The sequence below is a fragment of the Aethina tumida genome, chromosome 7 (genome assembly GCF_024364675.1).
Source record: "Aethina tumida isolate Nest 87 chromosome 7, icAetTumi1.1, whole genome shotgun sequence".
NCBI classification, from domain to species: Eukaryota; Metazoa; Arthropoda; class Insecta; order Coleoptera; family Nitidulidae; genus Aethina; species Aethina tumida.
Genome location: NC_065441.1, coordinates 11772175 through 11796132, shown reverse-complemented (window position 1 = coordinate 11796132; position 23958 = coordinate 11772175). Strand labels below are relative to the sequence as shown.

The following is a 23958-nucleotide window of genomic DNA, read 5'->3' as shown; positions in this document are numbered from 1 at the left end:
ACTCTCCATACCTAATATTAACACCCCTCACACATAATCAATCTTGCCGTATACACAAACTGCATTGCGCACCGCAAAAAAATCTGAACTTTTTAATTAAAACGAAGGAACTTTCGGGACGGAACATCTTGCCATTTTGCCCTTTTTCACAGTTCAGTTTAAAAGGTTTATGAGACGTTTGCAATGTTAAATTTCGTAAATAACGGATTTGTAGTAAAATCTTTTTGTTTCTTGAAGTATTTAATTACTGAATTGTTGTAAAAATGATGTTTTCAGTTCTTGTTAAACAATAAAACTTCCTAAAGACAAATAAATATTTTCTTTATCTATTTGAGTTTTTATCCTCATCAGTTAAGACTTAATTTAGTGTTCAGATTGAGAATTTGTGGTTTTATTGTTTGTATAAAACATATAAATTAAACTTTACTTATTTTGTATTTTGAAATAATCAAGTATTATAAATTTATATGTAAAACATTTAAAATATCAAATTATCAATAATTAATTATATAATTACTATTTAATTTAAGCCTAATAATATATCTTCTCATTTCTCATTTTTTATTGATTCTAAATTTATTTAATTCAAAAATATTTCACAGTAATTATTTTTCTAAAATAAACAAAAATATGAGTAATTATTTTATTTTTGTTTTTTTTATAATGCAATATTGAAATTTATTTTTGAAACAATAATTTTTAAAATATAGTATTTTATTACAACAAAGAAATTATTATTAATTTAATATATTTTATAATTTTAATTATTAATTTATTATTATCAATAACTTACTTAATTTATTGACATTATAATTTGTTTAAATGAATTATATTTGTTATTTTTCCTCGGTCAAAATCAGTTGTAAAAATGGTTAAAGCATTTATTTTAATAACAAATTTTGAGTCACTTTATAAAGTAATTTTTAATAATTTTAGGACAATATTTAAATGTTTATTAAAATTATTTAGTTGAATAAACAATAAATACAAATAATGAAACTATTAATTCTTGTTTTTTTTCTACATGATCTGCAAATAGTTAATTACTTTAACCAAATATTTTTCATTGTGAATTAACTATATTTAAAAAGTGCATAAAAAGAGACGAATAACATAACGAACTCTTTAAATGTCAAGGCAACTATTATAATCTTCATATTTATGAATAGAAAAGTATTAATAAAAATATTTCAAAAAATATGTTAATGTTAATATTTAAAATTTTTATATTAGTCATAAATTATTATGTAACAAGTAAATGGACATTGATGACATGGTAATTGTATATTGGTGTCGGGTATAAATTTTATAACAGTTCCATAGTTATTTAGCTATTTTAGTGCTTTATGGGTGATTTAAACTAAATTCATGACCGAGAGAATAATGAAGAGTACTTTTAGGTCCCTTCATAGCGTTGCTTACTACGGTTCGATTTCTAACTAAATTTATGGATATTACATTACTTAAGCCAAAATGTACTGGGTCAACAATATGCTCCCTTAATACCCAGATGAATTTCATTTTATGTGCCTCTACACACTGATTTGTGAATATACACAATTATCAAAGACGTACAGCTCTCCTACAATCCTAAATAAATATGATTTCCAATACAGGATAATGATGTAAAATATTGAGACTTGTCTGTAATTAGGAAAACATAAAATTGGAAGTTGGCTTTAGAGAGAATAAAATGACAGACTGATTGGTTGATTGCGTTATTGAGTCCTGATTGTATGGTATTTCAAAAGTTCTTCTTGTTAACTCGATTCGTTACCTTCAAAACCTTCAGGCTGCGTCAGTTTTCTCTCGTAAAATCCTTCTGATTCCGTGCGAAAATAAATTCGCAGTTGTAGACGAACAAAACGTTCAAATTAATGACCCCAATTGGGTTAGGTGCTTACGATGTTCCGTATTGATCATGCTCCTTTTACATACACAACATAATTTTTTATTTACTAGTAAACTGAGGAATATAGTCTATGACATAGAAAATGGAACACTAGATTCAATTATCAGATTTCTGATTTTTATTGACTAGTTTGGGATAAAAGAAAGTAGTAAGACATAAAAAATACATATATTTTTAACCTAATAATGTATTGAATCTCCACGACGATCTACACACTCTTGGCATTGATATCTATCTATTGAGGTAGTCAACTTCGTAACATTTCATGCTGTCTCCATTGGACGTTGAATGTTTGTGGAACAAGAAAATTGTACTGTTCAATTAAATTTATATCGGACCCTGCATTATTGGCAATTTCCAAATCAATCCAAATTTAAGCCAATAATTTGGTTTCTAAATTCTTTTAGATGATTAAGATTTGCATGCCAGTACACACCACATTTTGTTAAGATTGCAGGACCTTTGTCGCACAATATATTTTCGGGATTGTGCTAGTACGTCTCTGCCACAATTTGTCGACGATCCCGAGCCAAATGCACATTTCACAATAAAAGCGGATCATCGTAATTACGGGGACCGAAACTGTTGATATAAATTGGTTTGTTTTTATTAAATTAAGTCTGCGTGTGGATTTGCTCGTTCGACTCGTCGTGTGCATCATTAACTTTGGCGTCGCCGTTCCGTTTGTTTCTCTCGCCGTTCACGCCGTCACTTTTTCTGAATTACGGGTCCGCTTATGCAGCCCGCTGATATTGGAAGTTTGTTTTTGCGGCGGCAACGCTGCGTTGGCCGCGTCTGACAAAAGAACAAATTGAATAAAAAAAAAAAATTGAGGGTAATCGTGTAGACAGCCGAAAACGTCGAAACGGTCGACTAAATGTTCTGAATAAAATTACCAGATACGCAATGCAATCCCGAAAATTACAACCTGCAACCGCACTTTTATTTGCTTTGACTTTGTTCAAGCGTTTTATCTGTATCATCGCACATTCAACGTTCTCGGTTTTCCCTACGTTTTCACTCATCTTTTTAACTTAACTTTATGAATTTGTTTCAACAGTTAGAAATGAGGCAGTACATACAATACAATTATTTCAGTCCGTTTCATTTTGAACGGAAATGTTCTATAACATATTACACTTCAATTTTAATTACCAAGGATTCAAAAGGTAGACAATACACGGTATAAAATTTATTATAATATAAATTCTTCATTAAATGAAATATCTTTTCAAAAAGGTATACACCATATTTCATAAATTAAATATTTCATTTCATTTCTAAAAATTGTAATAATTATTTTATTTAATGAAATTCAATAATAAAACCTTTTCAAAAAGATGTATGTCATTGAAATAATATGTTCAACTTAGTACAGTTTCCAAAAAATATATTAATATGTTGACTTATTTTTGACTAAGATCAGATAGGCAAAGAAACTTAATATTATTGTCAAAGAAAGATATGGAAAAAAATTTTGTAAACACCTATATTACATTTTAAAGAATTCAAATTACGTGTATTATACTTATTATATTTATTATAGACCTTTCAGGCATTTCAATAGTAAGATACAAACAAAATTTGTTGCAAAATGTAAATTTAAATAATTTATAAATTCGCAACTGCTTCTTTGACAGAGATTAATTCACTAATTGAAGGAAGACATTATATCCATTTCTTAATTATTTTGAATTTATTTTATATCTAGAAACAATTATATATGTATGCTACTTGTATTTTGTTGGTTGCAGTAGTTGAAGATTTATTTTTAGAATGTCAATAATAAAAGAAAACAGGAAAATGAATAAATCTAGAATCGTTTTGTTGAGTCACCGTTGCCCTATTCATTTTGAAATCATTCTAATGTATTATTTATTAGCATATGGAGCACATATGCTACATCTGCGACTATTGTTCAATGTTCATACATTTTAAAGATTTATTAAAAAATCATATAAATAGATAAAATAGAATGGCTGAATAATCGTATTTTGTGTTAATTTCAAAAACATTCTTATGGGTAACAGATGATACGGGTACCCATGTTGCATATCGCACACACGCTTTAATTATCAAGTTTATTGTTCCATTTTACTAAAGACCCACATTGCACTATTCTATGGGCACACTGAATTATTGATAGAACCGGTACAATCATTAATTAAAATCGTGCAACACACAAATCAAGGCAAATACGTAATGTGCAGGCTTAATTCCTTATTTGAAAAATCCATTGTTTATATATTAAAATTGTAATTTCATATAAACATACAAAAAAGTAGTAATTGGCAAAGATTTAAAACTTCCTAGACTAAAGCGTCTGTTGAAAGGCACACAAGAATCTGGGTTTCCCCCCCGAAGGTAGTTTGTTAGGACATATAATAAAGCTTTCAGTTCGCTTTTTTTAATATAATGGCCGGGTAGTTTTAATGAGAGATCGTTAGAGAAGCAAACTGCGGAGATTTGAGAGTTGCCTTTCCTTCCATAGCAGGCGTCGTTTTTTTTTTCATTCAACCATCTATTAGAACAAATTGACACCTGCTTGTGGCCGGGGATGAAATGCAACCGTTCCCGCCGAGAATACAGGCCGAACTGTTCTTTTTGTACGTTTTTGTACATGTATAGAATATGAAAAATAACACCTTTTTTCAATTGGTCCAATTTTTTATACAATTGAGAAAAAACATATATTTTCTTAATGATCTTAAAATTATTTAAAAGTGTATGTCAAAAATAATGTTATTTATTTTTGTAAAAAATCAATTATATAGGTTTTTTAAACATATTTAAATTAATGAATAATAAATAAATATTCTTTTTCTAAATTTTAAAATAGAAATTATTACTTATTATACAATTCATATATAGTAGTATATTTAATAAATTAATTAAATAATTATATAAAATTGTTTAAGAAATGTTTTAAATCAGATTTTATTATTAAAAATTTCATATAGAAATAAGAAAATAATTATTAAAATAGAAATTAATTTATTAATTACAATGAAAAGTCCAAATTGAAATTAATTTTATATTTTTTAGAATATTATATTTTGAGTTATCTTCAGTGTAAGTAAAAAAAAATTCAAATGAAATAAAAAATGAAATTTTAAATGTTTTTAAACTTTTCGGCCTGTCGACTTTTAGGCCTGGTCCTACCTTAGATCGTTATATTAACGAGCCGAATTGATTCAGTTTTCAGCAGGGAGAAGCCGAAGAAAGCCCTCCGAACACCATCATTGCTGCTCATAATTTGAATCACCAATCCAGAAAAAGTCGTTTACTCAATAAACTTTGTTCTGATCTTGCAATCAAAATTATATGCCAGTTCATTTTTTTATAATTTGAAAAATTCATCTCACCCGACATTATATAATGTGGTAATGGTGTGTTTTAATAAGATTTTAAATTTATATTTTACGACGACGTGATAAATTATTTTTATTTTATAAAAATTGTAAATTTTTTGTATAATTTTATTTTCTAATTATCAATTAAAATCATAATTTTTATTATTACATACATTATTTTATTGTTATAATTTAATATTAATCAGTTTATTTAATTCGAAAATAAATATCTATTTTTTTATCTATGAAAATGTTGTTATTTTATTAGAAAATTGTTTTAGAAAAATTAAAACAATATTCAAGAAGTACATACTTAAAGTTATTAACACCTTAAATTTACAAAAGTATATTTCTTATATAATAAAACCTATTGAAATAAATGATTTATCAACATAATGTGCCTTCAATGGAAGTTTGATACATACTTAGCAATTTTCATGCAATAAAGATTTACATCAAACGTGATTCGAAGCCGTCAGCAAGTTAAACGCATTTTCTGTCGTCCATTAGTCCATCCTAAAATCGAAAGCATGTCAAAACTGAAAGCCAGTAAATTCTCCAACACTTTTCTGACAATATTAGTGTAGCACTGTCACTTAAGGTCCCCATTGCAAGGCGCAACCTCGCATAGATGAAAGCCGTTCCGTGTCTTTAAAGTGTCCGTCCCGGTCAAGATGTCAGGAAAGCTTTTAAAACACACTTAGGTTGGAGTTCTCGCAGCCACCGTGCCCGTACTCTTTTGCACTTTGCAACTTTTCAGAGTACCTGCCTGTCTAACCGAGTCTTATGTACAACTTTACTTTTCGGCAAATCCCGAAAGCTTTGAACCGATCGTCACCTGAAACAATTCTAAAGTGGCACAACCCTTTCCCATAAATCATACATAAACATTTCAAACAATTTTTTTAATTTTTGTTTCAGGAGAAAAGTGGACGATGAGACGGATCTGCAATCCTAAAGTGCTTTAAAGATCACCGGTTTGACTATGCACAGCACGGAAAATGGAACAGGTAACCTCCAAAGCTTATGTCAACCATTTTTAATTAAATGGACTAATTAATTTCCGTTGTTGGTTGCATTGAATATGTTATTGTAATTAGCAATCTGCCTGCAATTTCATATATAGATCATTTCTCTTAATTAAACATACATTGTTGCTTGAAAACCCATCTTAATTAAATATTAATCAAAGCTTAATCAAGTAAGTTCCGGAGCCAGCAGGAAATTAACAATAACAATTAACACAACCACTTACCTACATGAAGGGGATCATATGAAATTTACGAAGATAATTACCCCACCGAACCCCAACGTTTCACGTCTTAAACCCTCATAAATATGAAACCCGTTCCTGATGTTGATAAGTTTATATATTATCGGAGTCGAGCCGATTCGTGTTTTGATGCCTCGGTTTAATTTTGGAATGTAATAAATGATTGATACAGTTTAATGCAACAAATGGAAATATCTTCATTTATTTTAATTGAGTAGAGGAGAACCTATTTTAAATAATGATTATTATTCACGGAAATGATAAATTATCCGACCTGGTAATGAGCTATTAATAATAACATAGTTATTGTGTCTAAACTATCAAATTATGCAAATAAGTTGCTTCTTCGCAGTTTAGTTTTACAATAAAATAGTCCCGTTTTTATTGGATTTTGACATTTCTATTGAGTAATATTAGTCGATAAACTTTTATAGAATAATAAAAAATTATCACTTTATTCTTAATAATTTAGGCTGTTAATAGCTAATTTATTAAAATATTTAGGAAATAAACAATATTTATTTGCTAGCTTTTAAAGTAATTAGGATAAAATTACTATATTGTTAAAAGTTTTCTGAAGAAGTTAGTTTTTGTAAAAAAGTTATTATTATAATTCTCTTATTTCGATTTATTAAAATAGGTAAGAATAGGTACGTTATTTTTGTATTAAATATTCAGCATATTTTAAAAGTATTTTCTAATAACAATTCCAAAAGCACTTTAAGCAGATTTCTTATTAATGCTCTAAATTGATAAAACCTAGAATTTACAAAAATAGTTTTAGTAGTTTCAATTAAATAATTAAATTAACTTTAAATAAATAATAATAATAATAATAATAATAACTTTAAAATAATAATAATTTAATAAATATTTTATTATTGTTCCATTTATTAAAATGTCATTAAACTTTAATAATAGAAAAAGATAGACATTTTTGCAGTTGTTTATAAATATAGAATGTACCATTTTTACAATAAATATTTAAAATGTAGTAATAAATGAAGCGTTAAAAGTCATTTAAAACGATTTACACACATGTAAACAGTGTTCCTGGAGTAAATTTCAAAGTGGGAGGTCTTGAGCAGTAAGTAGGTAATAAGGAGGCACTTAAGTTAAATAAAGTGTGAGCCGTGACAGCGGTAAGTTAGAGAGGCCGTGTGTCTCAATAAGTGTCGATGAACAAGTAAGTAGTGTGGGAAAATTGAAGTCTATATATTTTAATCAGCGGTGGCGAAGGAGCACAGACCCGGTCCCGTCAGCCTTTAGTCCACGCCACAAGCCCCGCCATTCTGAGTGCATTTTGTGGTTCTGTTTACCATATATATCATTCTTTCTTGAAAATAATAGCAAATTCGTGTACCAGTCTATTAACAAAAGGATTTATTTTCATTTTGAAGAAAGACTTGGACGCAAGCTACGAAAATAGCGGAGATCGGGCATTGTCTCCTACGCCGCAAACCCCCACGAAATTTGTTTCGAATTAAGTGCTCCACGCCACTTTTAAATAATAATGGCTTTTGAGGGGTTCTTTTAAAGGATCCTTTGTTAAAATGTTTTTTCCCATTACAACCAAATTTTTTAAAATAGACATTTGTTTAAAAATATAAAAGGGCTAATTATAGTATGGTAATGATAATAAACATTAATTTGTCCAACAGAATATCTGTCCAATACATAAAATATAATATATTATTTCAAATAAATTTGAAAGTGTAATTACAACCTACAACTAGCAAATAAATCATTTATATAATATTTAACAGGAAAAGTAAGCGCAAAGAAATTATCCTTCCTCCGAAAGGCCAAACCTGCTTAGCAAATATTGCTCATGGGTTCCTCTTGTGGGATATGCATTATTAGATCTGCAAATTTACAGTACTTTTCCAAATTTTGGATTAATGAATAATGGTAAATCATTAACTAATAGAAGGAATAAAAGAGGACGAAAATTAGGTCCTTGCTGTCTTCAGAAAAAGCAAAATACAATTTTGATTTAAATATATTGTTGCTGACATATTGTTTTCATTCCTTAAAGTATGAAATAATGGTTGAATAGTGGAGCAGATATGTCAAGTTTGCATGTTAAAATTAATCGTGTTAAAAAAGCATATTACATATTTTAATATATAATTAAAAAAATTAAAAAAAAAATGTAATAAACATTAATTATTATGAAATTTAATAAAAATTTTAATACACTGGAGAAATTTTTCATAACAAACATGTATATTTATGACTTTATTAATATTTTAATCGTAAACAAAATTTTAATTAAAATATAAAATTAATCAAGGTGATGAATACTAATTTTAATATAATTTTAGTATAATATTAATTAAATTTTCTATATGCATATTTTGAAAATGACTTTCACCACTATATAACAGAGAAAAGTAGGAAAACAACATTAACCAATCAGATATTGTTAGATAGAAAAACGCGTAGACATGGCATAATACAATTTTGATGTCAATTCCAGATGGAGTTATAAACCAGTATAATTCGACACTACCCCGTACCTGCAACTGAACAGGAGAAGTGAATCGCCGACGCGTCGAGTGGCCGTATTAACGTAAATAAACTAACTTCTCCGTTTATGATTTGATGCGAGTAGTCAGCCATTCATTAGGCCCGAAACGTTAGTGAATTCACAAAGGCTGCTATAATAATTATGAAAACATGAAGTACTTAACACGTTAATTGCGCCCTCATAGCGGACCTACATTTATCGTAAATTGCTTCCACGTTTTTATTCTAAATAATTTAATGTTCACCAAAGCGGAATAAATTAAACGTTGTTTACAAAAGCCTCTCCACCAAGTTGCAGACTGGTTGTAATTATGGAGAAATAATTAAGGTAAACAGATACATGTCAATTAGTGAGTGTATTTAATTAACTACTCGAGATAAGTTTTTTTTTTTAATGCAGGCTTGAGTAAACTACGTTTGCGGTTGGGGATTTAATATTGGTAATTTAATTATCTTCAAATATGGTGGATGCGCAGCTTAATTTAAAAAGTTTTCATTAAAATATGTTTCCAATAATATTTTTTTGATTAAAAAAATTTAATTGCCAAGAGTATAAATTGAAAAACTTTTTCACTTACTTTAGTTTTATAATTAAGTACTCGAGGTATTTTTATAGACGATTAAAGTATTAATTAAAAAAATTCTTATCTTGTTCATTAAATATAATTGCTATAGAAAATCCTTTTTGAAACGAAACACTAATTGATTATTTCAATTTCTTAAATGGAAATTTTATCTCGGGGCGGATTCGATTTATTAAAAAACACGGCTAAATCAATCGTAGACGATGTTCTTCGACGGAGGATAATGATAAAATATTGGAAATAAACTGTTGTGGTCAATATTTAATAAAAAATGCATTAGTGGAATGGCTTCCAAGCCCGCTTTGATGCATCGTTATAATGGGATTGTCTTGTTACACGATTACAATGGACCGAGGCCTGGGTTTCTTACTTACAGGCCGAAATTTGATTATGGCCCCTTAAATATAAATGACAACTCTGGATTGGAAAATATATTGCGTCTGTGACATTATCAGACTTGAAAAATCAAATGATATTTTATATGATTTTTTAAACAAAATTTTTGGAGAATCTACTGGTTTTAAAATAATAATGTTTATTACAATATTGAAAAAATATATATTAATATGATACTATATGATATGATATTTAAAAAAATAATAGTTTTACAAGCTTAGATTCCGTCTAGGTTCATAGTCACAGTCACATTCACAGACACATTCCCGGCCAAATTAAAACTATAATTCACATTTATATTTAAACTATAAGAGAATAATATAAAAAAATAAAAATATTTGAGTAGTAGTTTTTACCAGCCAACTTAGATTCAGGATTACATTCTTATTTAGTTTTATATTCACATTCACGTTCACATTTGTATTTTCATTCCCAGTCAAATTCTAATTTGAGTTAAACCTCAAAATCAAATTCTAATAGTTTTTTCAGCCCAGCCCAAGACATTTAATTTTATGAACAGTTTCATGGCTGGCTCATAAATAACTTGAGTTAAAAGTAATTGCCTTGTCTAAAAATATCCCTTAATTAATAGTTTATCGATAATAATCAACAAGCAATAAATTTCACATAATATATGAAAATGAAGGTGAGGTACTAATAAATTTCATATAATATATGAAAACGAAGGTGAAGTACTACCTGTGTTACGTGATTTAGTTAAGCATGTAGTAATTAAAGTGTAATAATTTATAATATGATATTATGAATTAAATATTCATTAACGTAATTAAAGATTCGTGTATAAATTTCAAGAATCGTGTTACATGGCTCGGTTATAAAGTGTGCTTGCTTGTGTTTGTACTGTAGGGCCAGGGAATTAAATTGAGAGATGTCTAAGGGACACTTTTTGCAAATGGCTTGGTTAAATATGCATAGGATATATTTTATCTGCTTTATATACAAAAGGAATGCTAATGGCGAAATATTGTACATCACATTATGGTCTCTTCAATTTCACATGCAACCATTTTTAGACATTAACTTGACATAAAATCAAATACCTGTTATAATTTATTCAACTATCAGTAATATTCAGAATATAAATGACATTTATGTTCACATTTTAGTAAAAGTTTGAACTCTACCATTACAATAATTTTGAAATGTTAATATCCATTTTGAAAAATTGACATGCATAATTAAGTCCCGTTGAATTAGTACCGCAACACAATTATAAATGCAAAACGGTTTTATTAAGTAGCAATATTATTAGCAGAACCAGTGCAAATTAACAATAAGATTAGCGATCAGGATGTTGAATCTGGAGGGGCCGTAGTGAACGTGAGACGCCATGCTGCAGGGCATGAGACTCGGTGCCGGAGCGACTACAGGAAAGCGAAAATCTCATCGACGACGTCCCGTCCCAGCGCAATTAGCAAAGTTCCTTATTAATTAATGCGGACCGCTTACAAGAGGAGGAGGCAGCCACTAGCCAGCAGCCAGCACCAGCACTTAAGTTCAGGAGAGTACGCGATAAACTCCCGCACACAGTGCTTCAAATTGCCTTAACAATTATATAAACTCATTGTTTTCAATTTTCAATTATTTTTTTATTTATATATTAATAATAATAATTATTATTATTAAATCCAATTTAATGTTATCAAAAAATAACTCCAATAATCTCAATTATTACTAATACACTGGTTGTCATAAATTTACAGACCAGTTAGAGAAAAGCTGACGTAATTTGATTCAAAACAATATTTTTATATCTCTGAAATGTCCAAAAAATAAAGTATTGCAAAAATATATAATTTGTAATACACTTAATTAAAAATAATCTCTAGTAAAAATATAACAATATTTTTGAAACATTGTTGTATATTAATTAAAATTAATTTAATATATCACATATTATATATTTTTGGAAGCTTTATTTCTTTCTGACATTTTAAATGCAAATTCAATTATGGTGTCCATTTGGGCGATTTACAGTTAGTAACTTAACCTAACATTTTAGGTTACATCGAGTTAATTTTAACAGTTAGGTTTGTTACTAATAATGATTGTACAGTGTATTCCGCTTCGTTTAATCTAGACTGATAGAACGATAGATTGGATCACAAGGGGTGGTTTTGCGGTGTACACACCATTGTGCGATTAAAATACGATAAACTGTGCGGCACGATGCCGCAGAGGGGTAATGTAATCTAGCAAGCATTGAGCCATGGGCGTGCATAAATACGGCCCTGCATCTTGCTCCTTACTCTTCATTCACAATCGACCTAGGAATTATAATTAAGCTCAGACAACTCGAGCACAACATAAACTATAATTAATAACACAATTATCCACGATTGATAAGAGAAAAGGGACGGGTTGAAATTAGCCTGGAAGTTGGTTGGTTCACGCAGCAAAAACTTAATATACTAATTTAATCTAATAATAAGATGTTTAGTAATTCAGTATCTACAATATAAGGTTATTTTATGTTAAATAACCTTATGTTACATTACAATATTGAATAATGTAATTATAATAAATTAAATAACTTAAAAAATTTAAAAAATACATATGTAATGTTATAAATATAGTTGTATTTTTAGTAACTAACTAATGTTTATTAGTCTAAATATTTTTATTGTCTATTTTGAATAATCGTCATATTGATGAAAGAAATAAAGAAATTTTTTAATATTTTTCTTTTACGTAACTTTGTCAATATAATAAACCCAATTTTTGATTTCAATTTTATACACGACATTATAAATAATAGAAATATTAATAAGAATTGTTTAGCATTATTCGTTATAGAAATTATTAATTATTTTATTTGTTATCTTTATTAAAATGTTTGAATTTTTTTTTTTTTGAATATAATGTATTTTGTAAAAAAAATTGCCATACACAAATATTATTATTATATGAAAAATATCCATTTATCATAAAAGTTAATTAAATTGAGAAACATTTAATTAATTATAAAGTCATAAGATTTATTTAGAAAAGTAATAAAACAATCAAATTGTGTACTCATAACTTTTAATAGTTTTAGTTTATTAAGAGACTTTTAGTGTTTAAATTATCTAGTAAAACATGTAAACAAGCCAATAACATTAAACATGCTTGGAATTTAAAATCCAAGTGGATAAAAATATTTAAAAGTTATTACTTATTGTATGCTAATTGCGTGATAATAAACTTAAAATATTTAAACATAAGCAATAAACTATTTATAATAGTCAATTACCTAATTGAAATTAACTTGAATGCCTGTAATTTGTAAATTTAAAAAGGGGCACACGTTAATTGCAAAACTTAAGTATACAAAGTATAGTTTCTATTGTTCTTTTTTAAATATATTATCTCGTGCCGTAGTTTTCTATACATAATTCTTTATATAAATAATTGTTGGGTCTCAGTTAAATGGAAACTCCTTTGTTTGAGTGTGTATGCGACATTTAACGTGAAAAATATATGTATAAATTGTGTGGCCCTCATGCAATGAAAGTCATGCAAGTGTGTGCACCCGTTTTCTGCAAAACTCGCAAACTAATATAAAATTCTGAAGTTAGGGACCGATATGATCATAATACATAAACGCGATCCAAAAGAATTTTTATTACGCTTACCTTATAATTTTCTATTCACTCACAAAGAGGAATTGTGTAATAAATAACGGGCATTTCTACATTTTTAATAATTTATATTCATATAATAATTGATTTTGCCATATTTTCTATTTTCAATTCCATACTTTACTATTAAACTCGAATAATTAATAATTTGTTTAATTTTTTTTTTTTAATTTGAAAATATGTGTGTGTGAAAATTATATTAATATTGTAATAAACTTAATTTTTGGATATCTATTTAATATTTGCAGTTTTTCAACCGATAATTAAAATCATACATTCACAGAAATTCATTATAACATTAAAGTTAATTAATCCATTTCGATAAATTGAACAACATAATGGTTGTTAAATAATTTGTTACATGAGCCTGAACTGTTCAATAACGTAGGTATATGATTTCAAACACAAGCTAATCAGTTAGACGAACTCGGCTTGGCAATTTAATTTGTATTAAACAGAAGCCCTTCATAAAACGAGCCATAATGACATTTGGCTAATTGGTATTGGATCAATTATAGGTATTATTGTAACGTTAACCACACTGTGCTGCAAGGATATTCTATATTGCTAAACTGAGTCGAGTGTCAGAATTCAATACCATCTAGGTGTATGGCATGTTGCAAATTGGATAATATTTAATGTCAATGGAGCATTATTTAATAGATTTGTGTGTGAGGTAATTAGAAATAGATTATTTTGCACGTACCACATATCAAATTTCTAACGTTTGTAGAACTGTAAGTGCTTCCAATCCTTTGATGTAATTGAAGGGAATCAAACCAAGGGTTTCTACAAAATCAATGAAATTACTGTATCAACACTATGGTTTATTATTAATTAAGATTATTAATGTGCCCTCAACATTTTATATGATTCTTGCAAGTAGAGAAAGAATTATTTTCACAAATGTGCTAAAAATAATCGTATCATTCAATTTACAAAATGAACAAAAATGTCTTCTAAAATTACGAAGTAAAAATAGTTAAACAATTTAAATTTTCAACCTTGTTCAGCAAATTCAAAATGCATATCACATAAAGTCATTGGTGTTAATTCTACAATTAGGTTTATAACTATGAAGATGAGTATAAGTCTTCCAAACTTTTAAATTAATGTTTTTAAGTAGACTTAAGAAGGGAAAAGTGACATAAAAATTGAATCCTTTCAAAATATTCACTGGATAAGATAAAATGGTTAGTGTTACTCCTAAAATTTAACCTTTCAATACATTGAACTTTGACATTCAGACCAAAATAGTTCCATGAATTTTTGAAAAGCAGTTTTATTAAAGAAAACGTAACGTTAAAAATTGAGTAATATAATACCTCCATGATACTAGTTCATATACTGTATATCAGCCATTCAATAAATTCGTTGAAGCACATTAAAGTTGTGATATTTAGGAATGTTTTCAGCAATCGCATTACGATACAGCATCGGGCATTGAGCACATTGGATCGAGTGGGACTTTTATGAATTCAGGAAATGCATTAGGGCGTTAATGGAGAGGGGTCGGAACGCCACACATTTACTTTCAGACTAGGAAAAGTGGTTCGAGTTTTAATTTACATAATGGAACAACAACAAATGCATTTTGTATTAACCGTATAAGATTTAATGGATGTGACTGACGTGACGCCGGATCCACACTTTCCTACGCCATCATCTCTACCAAAATGTATCCAAAAAGTGTTTTAACGGAACAAATGGCCTTTATAAATTTGTCCAAATTCTTTCCATTATGATAATTCCTATTAATATTTCAAATGCTGAAATTTTATTGAATTTAATTAGCAATCAGTACGTACTAAAATCGAGATGATTTCAAATACTATTGAAGATATTACTGACGAGCTAAACTTGAAACTGGATCCGCACGGATGCTGATGTTGGCATCTTAATCCCCCGGCTTGGAAATTTAATTTAATTATTAAAAATTTAAAGTCTCGAATGTTAATTAAATTGCGTAAGACGGAATAAGGAAGCCTAATGAAACGTCAGGAGTAAAAGGATGTGATTAATTGTGGACAACGAGACGCTCTTAAACTGGATAAAAGCGGTCCGAGAAGCACTGCAAACAGATTTCTACCGAAATATAAGGGAATTGTTTTCTTGGTCAGGACGAAAATGCAGGAATGTAACTGGATAAAAGGTTTATATAATATATCCTTGAGGTTTTTCGTATTTGTCATCAACTCTTTTATCCCGTTCTATCTTCAAATTTAAATTTTTAATTTTAGGGGAATTCTCGAGAATAGATCCTGGTCTATTATTAACTGATGTACACTTTATCCAGTATCTCTTAACTGTGCATTAGATTAGACAGATGGAGAGAAGCGATTGACGTTAATTGAATTTGGTGCAAAGTCAAAGTTTACATTATGATAAATGACAATTTACAGCATGATCGTGAATTATTAGATCTCTATAATTCGAATGTATGTACACCCATTAAACTATTAATTAGTTTGGCTCCTGCTGACTCCTTCTCGCATTCGAACGCAGGACCGAATCCGAAATGTTTTACGCTGCTACATTGTTATGTTTAGTGTTAGTCAAATTAATTTTTACACTGGGAATCAAATTGATTTATAACTAATGATAATTGTCTTTGAAAGTATTTTATTGCCTTTCCAATAAGTATTGTCAAAATTTTATTTATATTTTTTTATTGTCTTACCATTAAATTTATGACTGCAATGAAGATGTTTTATCCAACGAAGATTTGTGCTGATTCAATGACTTCTTTTATTCCAAAGATTGCCAGTTTTAAACAACTTCTCCACTATCCGGTAAATGACATTAAGAATTCAACGATTCAATTCGATAAAATTTGGCAGCAATTTCAATTCCATCTCCTCATATCCGCCTATCTGCATATAGATATATAGATCTGCTCCTGCCCCTGTTGGTTATTTGATATTCGCTGATATTTACGATTTGCAAGATAAATCTATCGGGAATACCACCACTCAAATATCCCAACGTTTGCAGTACCGGACTACTCCAGAAGTCTACAATAAATAATAAATAATAAAACAGCAATTCTCTTAATTCTTTTAAACCTATATATTGTTGAATTTGAAAGCAAGTTTTACTGTAGAATTTCATTTCTTGTTCTATTTTGTAAAAAAAATGTTTCCTTTTATTGCACATGTCTATAATACAAAATTGTAACAATTCCCATTGTATTATTTTGCGACAAAATGGAGTATTTAGTTTTGATAAATGAAGTGTTACTCTGTGAAAATTCGACATGACTCCAACGCAATAAATTTTTAGTTTTGGACGCCACTGTTCCGCCTCATTTCTGGAAGTGTGTAATGCATGTTCGAATAAGGAATTGCAAAGGCAACGACCATCGAAAACACTCCGATTCGATAAAAGTTGTATAAATTCGGCCATAAATCTCGCAATAAGGATATTGTTTGAGACACGTGACACTTTCCTGCTCTTACAGGAAGGACAGTGTCTCTGATATTAAGAATACTCGAGACGCTTTACGACAGAACTGAAGGCATTTGAGTCGCTTCTTACAAAACTAATCTGACTTCACTGCTTTCTGTAGGGGGTCATTTATTTTTTATGGTATTTCACTCTTGTTGTGTCGCATAAAATATAAGTGCTAGATAACTTTCCAAAATAATTACTGGCCACCCTTCAATGTATGCTGACGTCATAAAATATAAACCGCTTTTGGTTCGAATCTGGTTTTAGAGATGAATTAATTAAACTAAGATGCATAAAATTGCACTTAAATATGGCTGAGTTAAATGCTGCCATTCCAGTGTTGATATCAAATGTAAATAATGCCTTCCGCGCATTACCCCAAGTTGTAACTAATTAGTCTGGGCATTAGTTGGCAAAGTAACATTACAGTAATGGAATAGAATGTAAATGACACAACCAACATAAATGCTTATCTTATAATAGAAATTTGATAGGGATTAATTTGGAGAGGCTTTGTGCCAGCATCTGTAACTGACGTGGTCGCTTAAATGAACCCGAATCTCGTATCTGGATGGATAGTTCGCCAAATATACCCTTCATGGGGGCAACTATTCAAATAACAGGATTCCTAAATAATATTTTATTGTAATGAACTCCACTTCCAGTAATTATATCTAATGAAGGATGTAAATCTAACAATCTCAATACCTCTAAAACCTACATTATTATATAAATGTTAAATTTAATGTTAGGTATCTGAAAAAGTAATTTTGGGCTTATATTATTTGACCCCATTTTTTTCTTTCTAATTATGTTTTTTAATGAATGCGTTGGAGTTAGTCCTGAAAACTGTACCATGAAGAAATTAAACCGTATCTCGTGAAAAATTCTTGTGGATTAAGTTGCGATGAAACTATTAGAAAGAAGTTTCCATCCACTGCTCACAAATTGACCAAATTCATGAAAAATATAATCAAAAACTGGCTTTTTCATGTTGTATTGGAAACTCAAAGGAAGCTGCAAAATGTTAAATCAAAAGTTGTAGCTCAACCATTATATAGTCCAGATATTAATGTGACTATTATTTATTTTTGTCACTGTCCAATTTATTTTATTTACTATTACTATTTGTAGTTTAAATCTAAACAAATATTTTATAATGACAACAATAAATTTTATACCGCTTTATGATCAAAAGGAACTATTATAAAATGAATGTCTGACATGGTATTTAAAATATGTAATTGTAATTTTCTCTTTGTAAAAGCATTAAAAGTTGATTCCCATTCCAACGAACTACTCTGGTTAAGGAAGATTTGTCTACTTAAATTAGGCTCGGATTTAATTAAAATAGTTAGATAAAGCTGAAAATAAGCAAAACGGCTTTGTACGCTAAGCGTTTTCTCTCAACAGTATCTTCTTAATTTCCGCCGCAGAAATTATTTTGTGGATTCATGTTACTTGAAATTTGCATGCTGCATATATTTAAACGATGAATATACCAAGCTCATTAATCAATGTTCCACCACATAAGAACGACAAAAATCATTTATTTTTTTTAATTAAAACTTAAACATTATTAGAGTCGCGTCGAGACTTGAAAATGTAAACCAATTAGAGTGGGTTATTTTCACAGTATTCGATCTATGATAAAGATAAATCAAAAGTCGTAAACTCGAATGGGATGCAAGCGAAAGCCGCTCCCAGAACACGGACAGGTGTAGACCGATTTGAGAAAATTAAGTTAGCTAAACAAAATTAAATTAACTCCGGCCTTTCTTTACTTATCCTTAACACATCGAGATTTACTCGTTTAATTTTGCCAGGTCTGCCGAGCTTTATTGAAAAAGTCCCTTTTGTTTTTATCGCTTTGATTCCTGTGCTACTTTAACAATCCGGCCGAGATCAAGGGCTGGCCAATTTTCTTTCAAGAAAATGAAATAAACAGTGTTGTTCCATGGAATGGGCTTTGATGCCCATTACAAAAAAAAAATCTATGGACAAGAACATTTCAACCGGCCAAAAAAAGTGATGATTTAAATGTTAGGGTGCCGAAGTACTTGATGAAAAGACAAAAGAAAACGTTAACATCTCTGCATTAAATATTAAATCAAATTTAACGTTTGGAAAAAGAAAATACTGCATTTTAAGTAATGTGACAACCTTTTCTATCTAATTTCGGGGAACATCGGGGAGATATGAGTTTATTCTTCCTGGCGTTACATATGACCACTTTATACTATTCGTCAGGCTGTCAAACTTTCCCAATGTATTACAAGCTTAGCACTCTACTTTATATAATATCAAAAGTTTCTTAATAAGGCTCTATGTAGTTATTGCTTTTTTCGATAGATATGATTTATACTATAGTGATACTTTTAATTAAAAAATTGTTTAGTACCCGCAGATTGAGCTTAAATAAAAATATTATCAATAATAAAATATTATGAAATAATTTCTTATTCAATTCTAAATTTAATTAACTTATTACTTTATTTAATTATTCTATAAATTAAAAAATATTTTTATTTCTCTATTGGTTTCAGATATAAAATTAATTAGATATTTATTATAAAATTTACAATATTGAAATTCAATATTATATTACAAATATTGAATTCATATTAATTAGGAGTAAATGTATATTATTAATTTTCATGTAAAATAATAATAAAAATCATTAATCAAAAATTAATGTTTAATATATCATTTTCCTTTTTTATTATTTATTCTAATTAAGTTGATTATGTGTTTCATAATTTCAGTATAGAACTAAATTAATTATACATGAATATCAATAATAATATTAAGCAAAATATATAGCATTTAAAATACCTTTTAAGGTTAGTTATAAATAAATTATTATACCCACAATTTTATCATATTTCAGGTATTAGCTTTAAGTTAATTAAAAATATATATAGATTATTAATTTTCATATCAAATAATAATGAAAATCATTAAAACAGTGGCATTGTAAAATTAGCTAAGATATTATTGCATTTAAGTAAATTAATAATTAATTAAATATTTTTATTATTTATTTTAATTAGATGTTTTGCAAACTAAGCCATCATTTTTAGAATAATAATATTTAACGATAAAAATACCTTAAAATTATTTTATAGAATTATATATATATACCTAAATTAGTTCATTAAAATAGTTGTAAATAATTTAATGAAAGAGATGCTTAAATTATTTTTAATGTGTTATGTTGACAAATTGATTTATTTCACGTTTCAGTAATTTATTTTTATAATACCAATTTTAATTAAAATATAAATTAATGATATTTATAAAAGTTAATTAAAAGAATGCAAAGTATTTTATTTATTTAGTGAAATATTATGACACAGTTAATTTATTTTTAAATTATACTAGTTTTAATTGAAAATATTTAATTACAAATATGTCAACGAATTATGTGTTTTAAAAATTATAGAATAAAATTAAAAATATTTGTTATAAACTGCACAATTTAAAAATGTATATTTTTAAATTTTTTCTAATGTAAAATGTTTTAGTGATTGTTAAAATGAATAAAAATCAATAAAAATATGTTAATTAAGGTTTTATGATATTATAGTTGATATATTTATATCAAATTACAAATAACATTAATCTAGGTTTTAGGATCTAGGAAAACAATTTAAAAGTAGTTAATGTGCATGTTTTTGACAATTTTAAAGCCATAATTATATTTATTTACTAAATTATATATGAATTAATGTTCCAGCTAAATTTTCATTTTACAATAAAAATGTTCTACCTTCAATAAATATTTGGTTATGTGTTTGCATTAAAAATGCACGAATTCTTTAAAGTTCAACAAAGACTTATTGGTCTCCCTTAACCGACTCTAAGTCAATTGCCATGTATTATTCACAAGTCGAACAGTTTGTGTGGTAAATACAAAAACACTAAAGTAGCCTCCAAGGTATAATATCACATGCAAAGAATGCTTTTATTGTTTTTTTCTGCGTTATAACTTTATGCTGGGCGCACGGCGTATTAACAATTTAAAAAAGATCTTGGTTCCAGAGGAATGCGTCTTCACGACCAAACAATCCCTCCGTATATCTTTATTAGAAAGTTGCCTCCAAAAGTGGTTTTTATAATTTGCAATTTTCGTGCCGGAGAATAAAAAACGAATTTGGTTGTGGATAATTAATAACTATAAATTATGCTCGCCAAATTACGTGCATTTGGTAAATTCTTTCTAGCTACGATTTTGATTAAAAAAGCAATTAAGCGTTGGTCAATAATTTTTCGTAATACCGCACGTATTTTCTTGTGTTACACACAGATCGTTATCAGTGTTGGCAACGTAGGGTGTTTCTATATAAATAATCTGCTAAAATCAGATTTAATTGTAACAAGAAAACGCGTACAAAATAAAACCAGGGTGTATAACAGTTGCCCGATAAGAATCTTTTTTAATTATCAGTTTAATTAAAGTAGGCTTTACTTTGTTATTTATCGCACACTGTGATCCAATTTCCATCTCATTACATCAATTTAAAGTTCAACTGTTCCTAATATAGGTACACAGTTACACAATCAATTCAGTGGAAATCAATGTTTTTCTACTGCAGGATTTCTTTATGGGACTTGATTAATTAGATTTTACTTATTTTTTTATAATTACTCTATTTTTGTTCTTGATTATCTTTATTAATTTGTGCCTGAAATATTATATAATACAACGAATTTAAAATTAAATTTAAATATTAATTATAATTTAATCAAACTAGTTTCATCAAGTAAAAATTACAATATTTTTTGATTTATATTATAAGGTATTATTTCGTTTTTATTTTTTGATCAACTGACAGTATGATATATCTTTTTTTTTTCATTTCTAATATTCACTTTTTATCACTTGTCAAATTGGTTTGTCACTCTCTCAAATGTTTTGAAAACGAAACACAAACAATATTTCAATTTTTACTAAATAACTTTATTTATATTAATTAAAGTGTACATAAAATTTCTATCGAAAATATTTACTTTTTGTTTTATTAAACTTTAATTAATTTAATATTGCATTAACTTTTATAAAATTAATTGATATAATAATTACATGATATACAAAATATTACTTTGACGCATTAGAGTTTAAAAAATATATTAATTAAATCAATTGGAATTTTTATTTCAGTTTAATTTTGTTATTAAATTGTCAAAGTTTAACAAGAATATAATATTATAATAATATTTTGTCAACATAGCAAATACAAGTACTTATGTTTTTATTATAATATATAATATAATATATAATATATTATTATAATATATAATATAATATATTAATTTATATTAAATTTCGTTTATAAATTCTCATTTTTCATCTGATATAATGTTATTACATAATTCTGTTTTGTTTTATCTGACGTTAATTTTGTGTTGTTGTGCTACTTTGGCATGGAAACAATATTCGTTGTAAAACTGAATAAGTACAGTTTGCATAACTTAGTTTTATTATTTATTCAAATTTTATATTTTTTGTTAAAATAAAATTCAAATTTAAATGATCCCTTCCTAGTAGTCTAGAGAATTGTATGTTACTTTATAGTCATGTTTCGGTATAAATTTCCTCGATTATAGTATTTAAACAATAATGCAACTGAAATTTGAAACGGAACGTTCTGCATATTAAACGTGTAATAATTATAAAACTTGGTATCTCGATCTGATGTTTTTAATTGAATAAAACAAGCGAGTTGTCGTGAAATTAGTGGCCATAATCTCCGCCACTTTAGTATTTACTATTTAATTAAAACTATTTTAATTGCAGTTAAGAAACGTGAAACGGCAACACAAAACGCCACTCGGCAAGGATTTCTAATTTATTTGGGTTAATTTTGAAAATCCCATAATTCGTCTTAATATTGAAACTCGTAAATTTCGGTGCATTACTGCAACCAGACATCGCGCAAAGCTGCAACGCTTTCGGTTTGCTTGACGTAATTGTTTTCCACTGCCTAAATTGTTGGAGTTAAATTCACGGTGGCGGGTTGCTTTCCAATGGGAAACGTCAACTTCTTCAACTCAAATTATAGAATCAATCTCGAAGGAAAACAATGTTTTTTATTAGTGCAAACAATGGAAATATGTTTGTATGGGTCGGTGTTTATTTTTTCAGACTCCGGAGGAGATGGTTCAAATAACAGAGGTTCGGTGGCCCTATCGTTGGCAGGACCCACTCCTGTTCCAGTCTCAACAACGTCGAATAACTTATCAACTACCGGTATACGAGAATGTGCTGGCTGTGGCAAACGTATCACAGAGAGGTAAGTTTCACACTCAAATTTAAATTTTGTGGGCTAAGAACCCGTGGCTAATAAGACCTAAAGAGGTTTGATTTCAAAATATCAAAATTAATCTAATCTTAAAATTAATATAACAAAGTTACTCGATCTTGAACCACCACAAGAAATATTCTTAACATTTTCAGAAGTCAGTTCTTTTAGTTAGTGTTAATTTAAATACAAATTTCATTAGTTATACCTTATTATCCGGCAGAGCTTATTACTCGAAGGCATCTTATAGGACAATTAAATATTGTGTGCTTAAAATAGATCTGTTCTATTAGTAAATTATTGTTAATCATTTATACGTCTGTAGTGAGGTTTGTACAATTTCCTGCAAACCCATTACTTAACCGTTATCTGTAATAGTTAGTCATAAAACTTTCCTCATTCCTCTTTGAGGGAACCTCCAGCGACAAAATCTGATAAATTTTAATTAAAATGTTTAACATAGTTTTATATTTACTTTACTTGAAGTACAAAGTGACAGATTTTGATACTTT

The 23958-nt window shown here is 28.1% G+C and overlaps 1 protein-coding gene across 6 annotated transcripts in view; it reads left to right on the top strand.

Moving 5' to 3' along the window:
• LOC109605824 (LIM domain only protein 3) overlaps nucleotides 1-23958 on the top strand; it is a 130859-nt gene that overhangs the window by 103397 nt on the left and 3504 nt on the right. For all 6 annotated transcript variants that reach the window (XM_049970109.1, XM_049970108.1, XM_049970110.1 and 3 more), the window contains 2 exons: nucleotides 6187-6275; nucleotides 23290-23437. In XM_049970109.1, the coding sequence (XP_049826066.1) occupies nucleotides 6251-6275; nucleotides 23290-23437 (173 nt within the window). In that variant the 5' untranslated portion in view covers nucleotides 6187-6250. The remainder of the gene's footprint in view (nucleotides 1-6186; nucleotides 6276-23289; nucleotides 23438-23958) is intronic.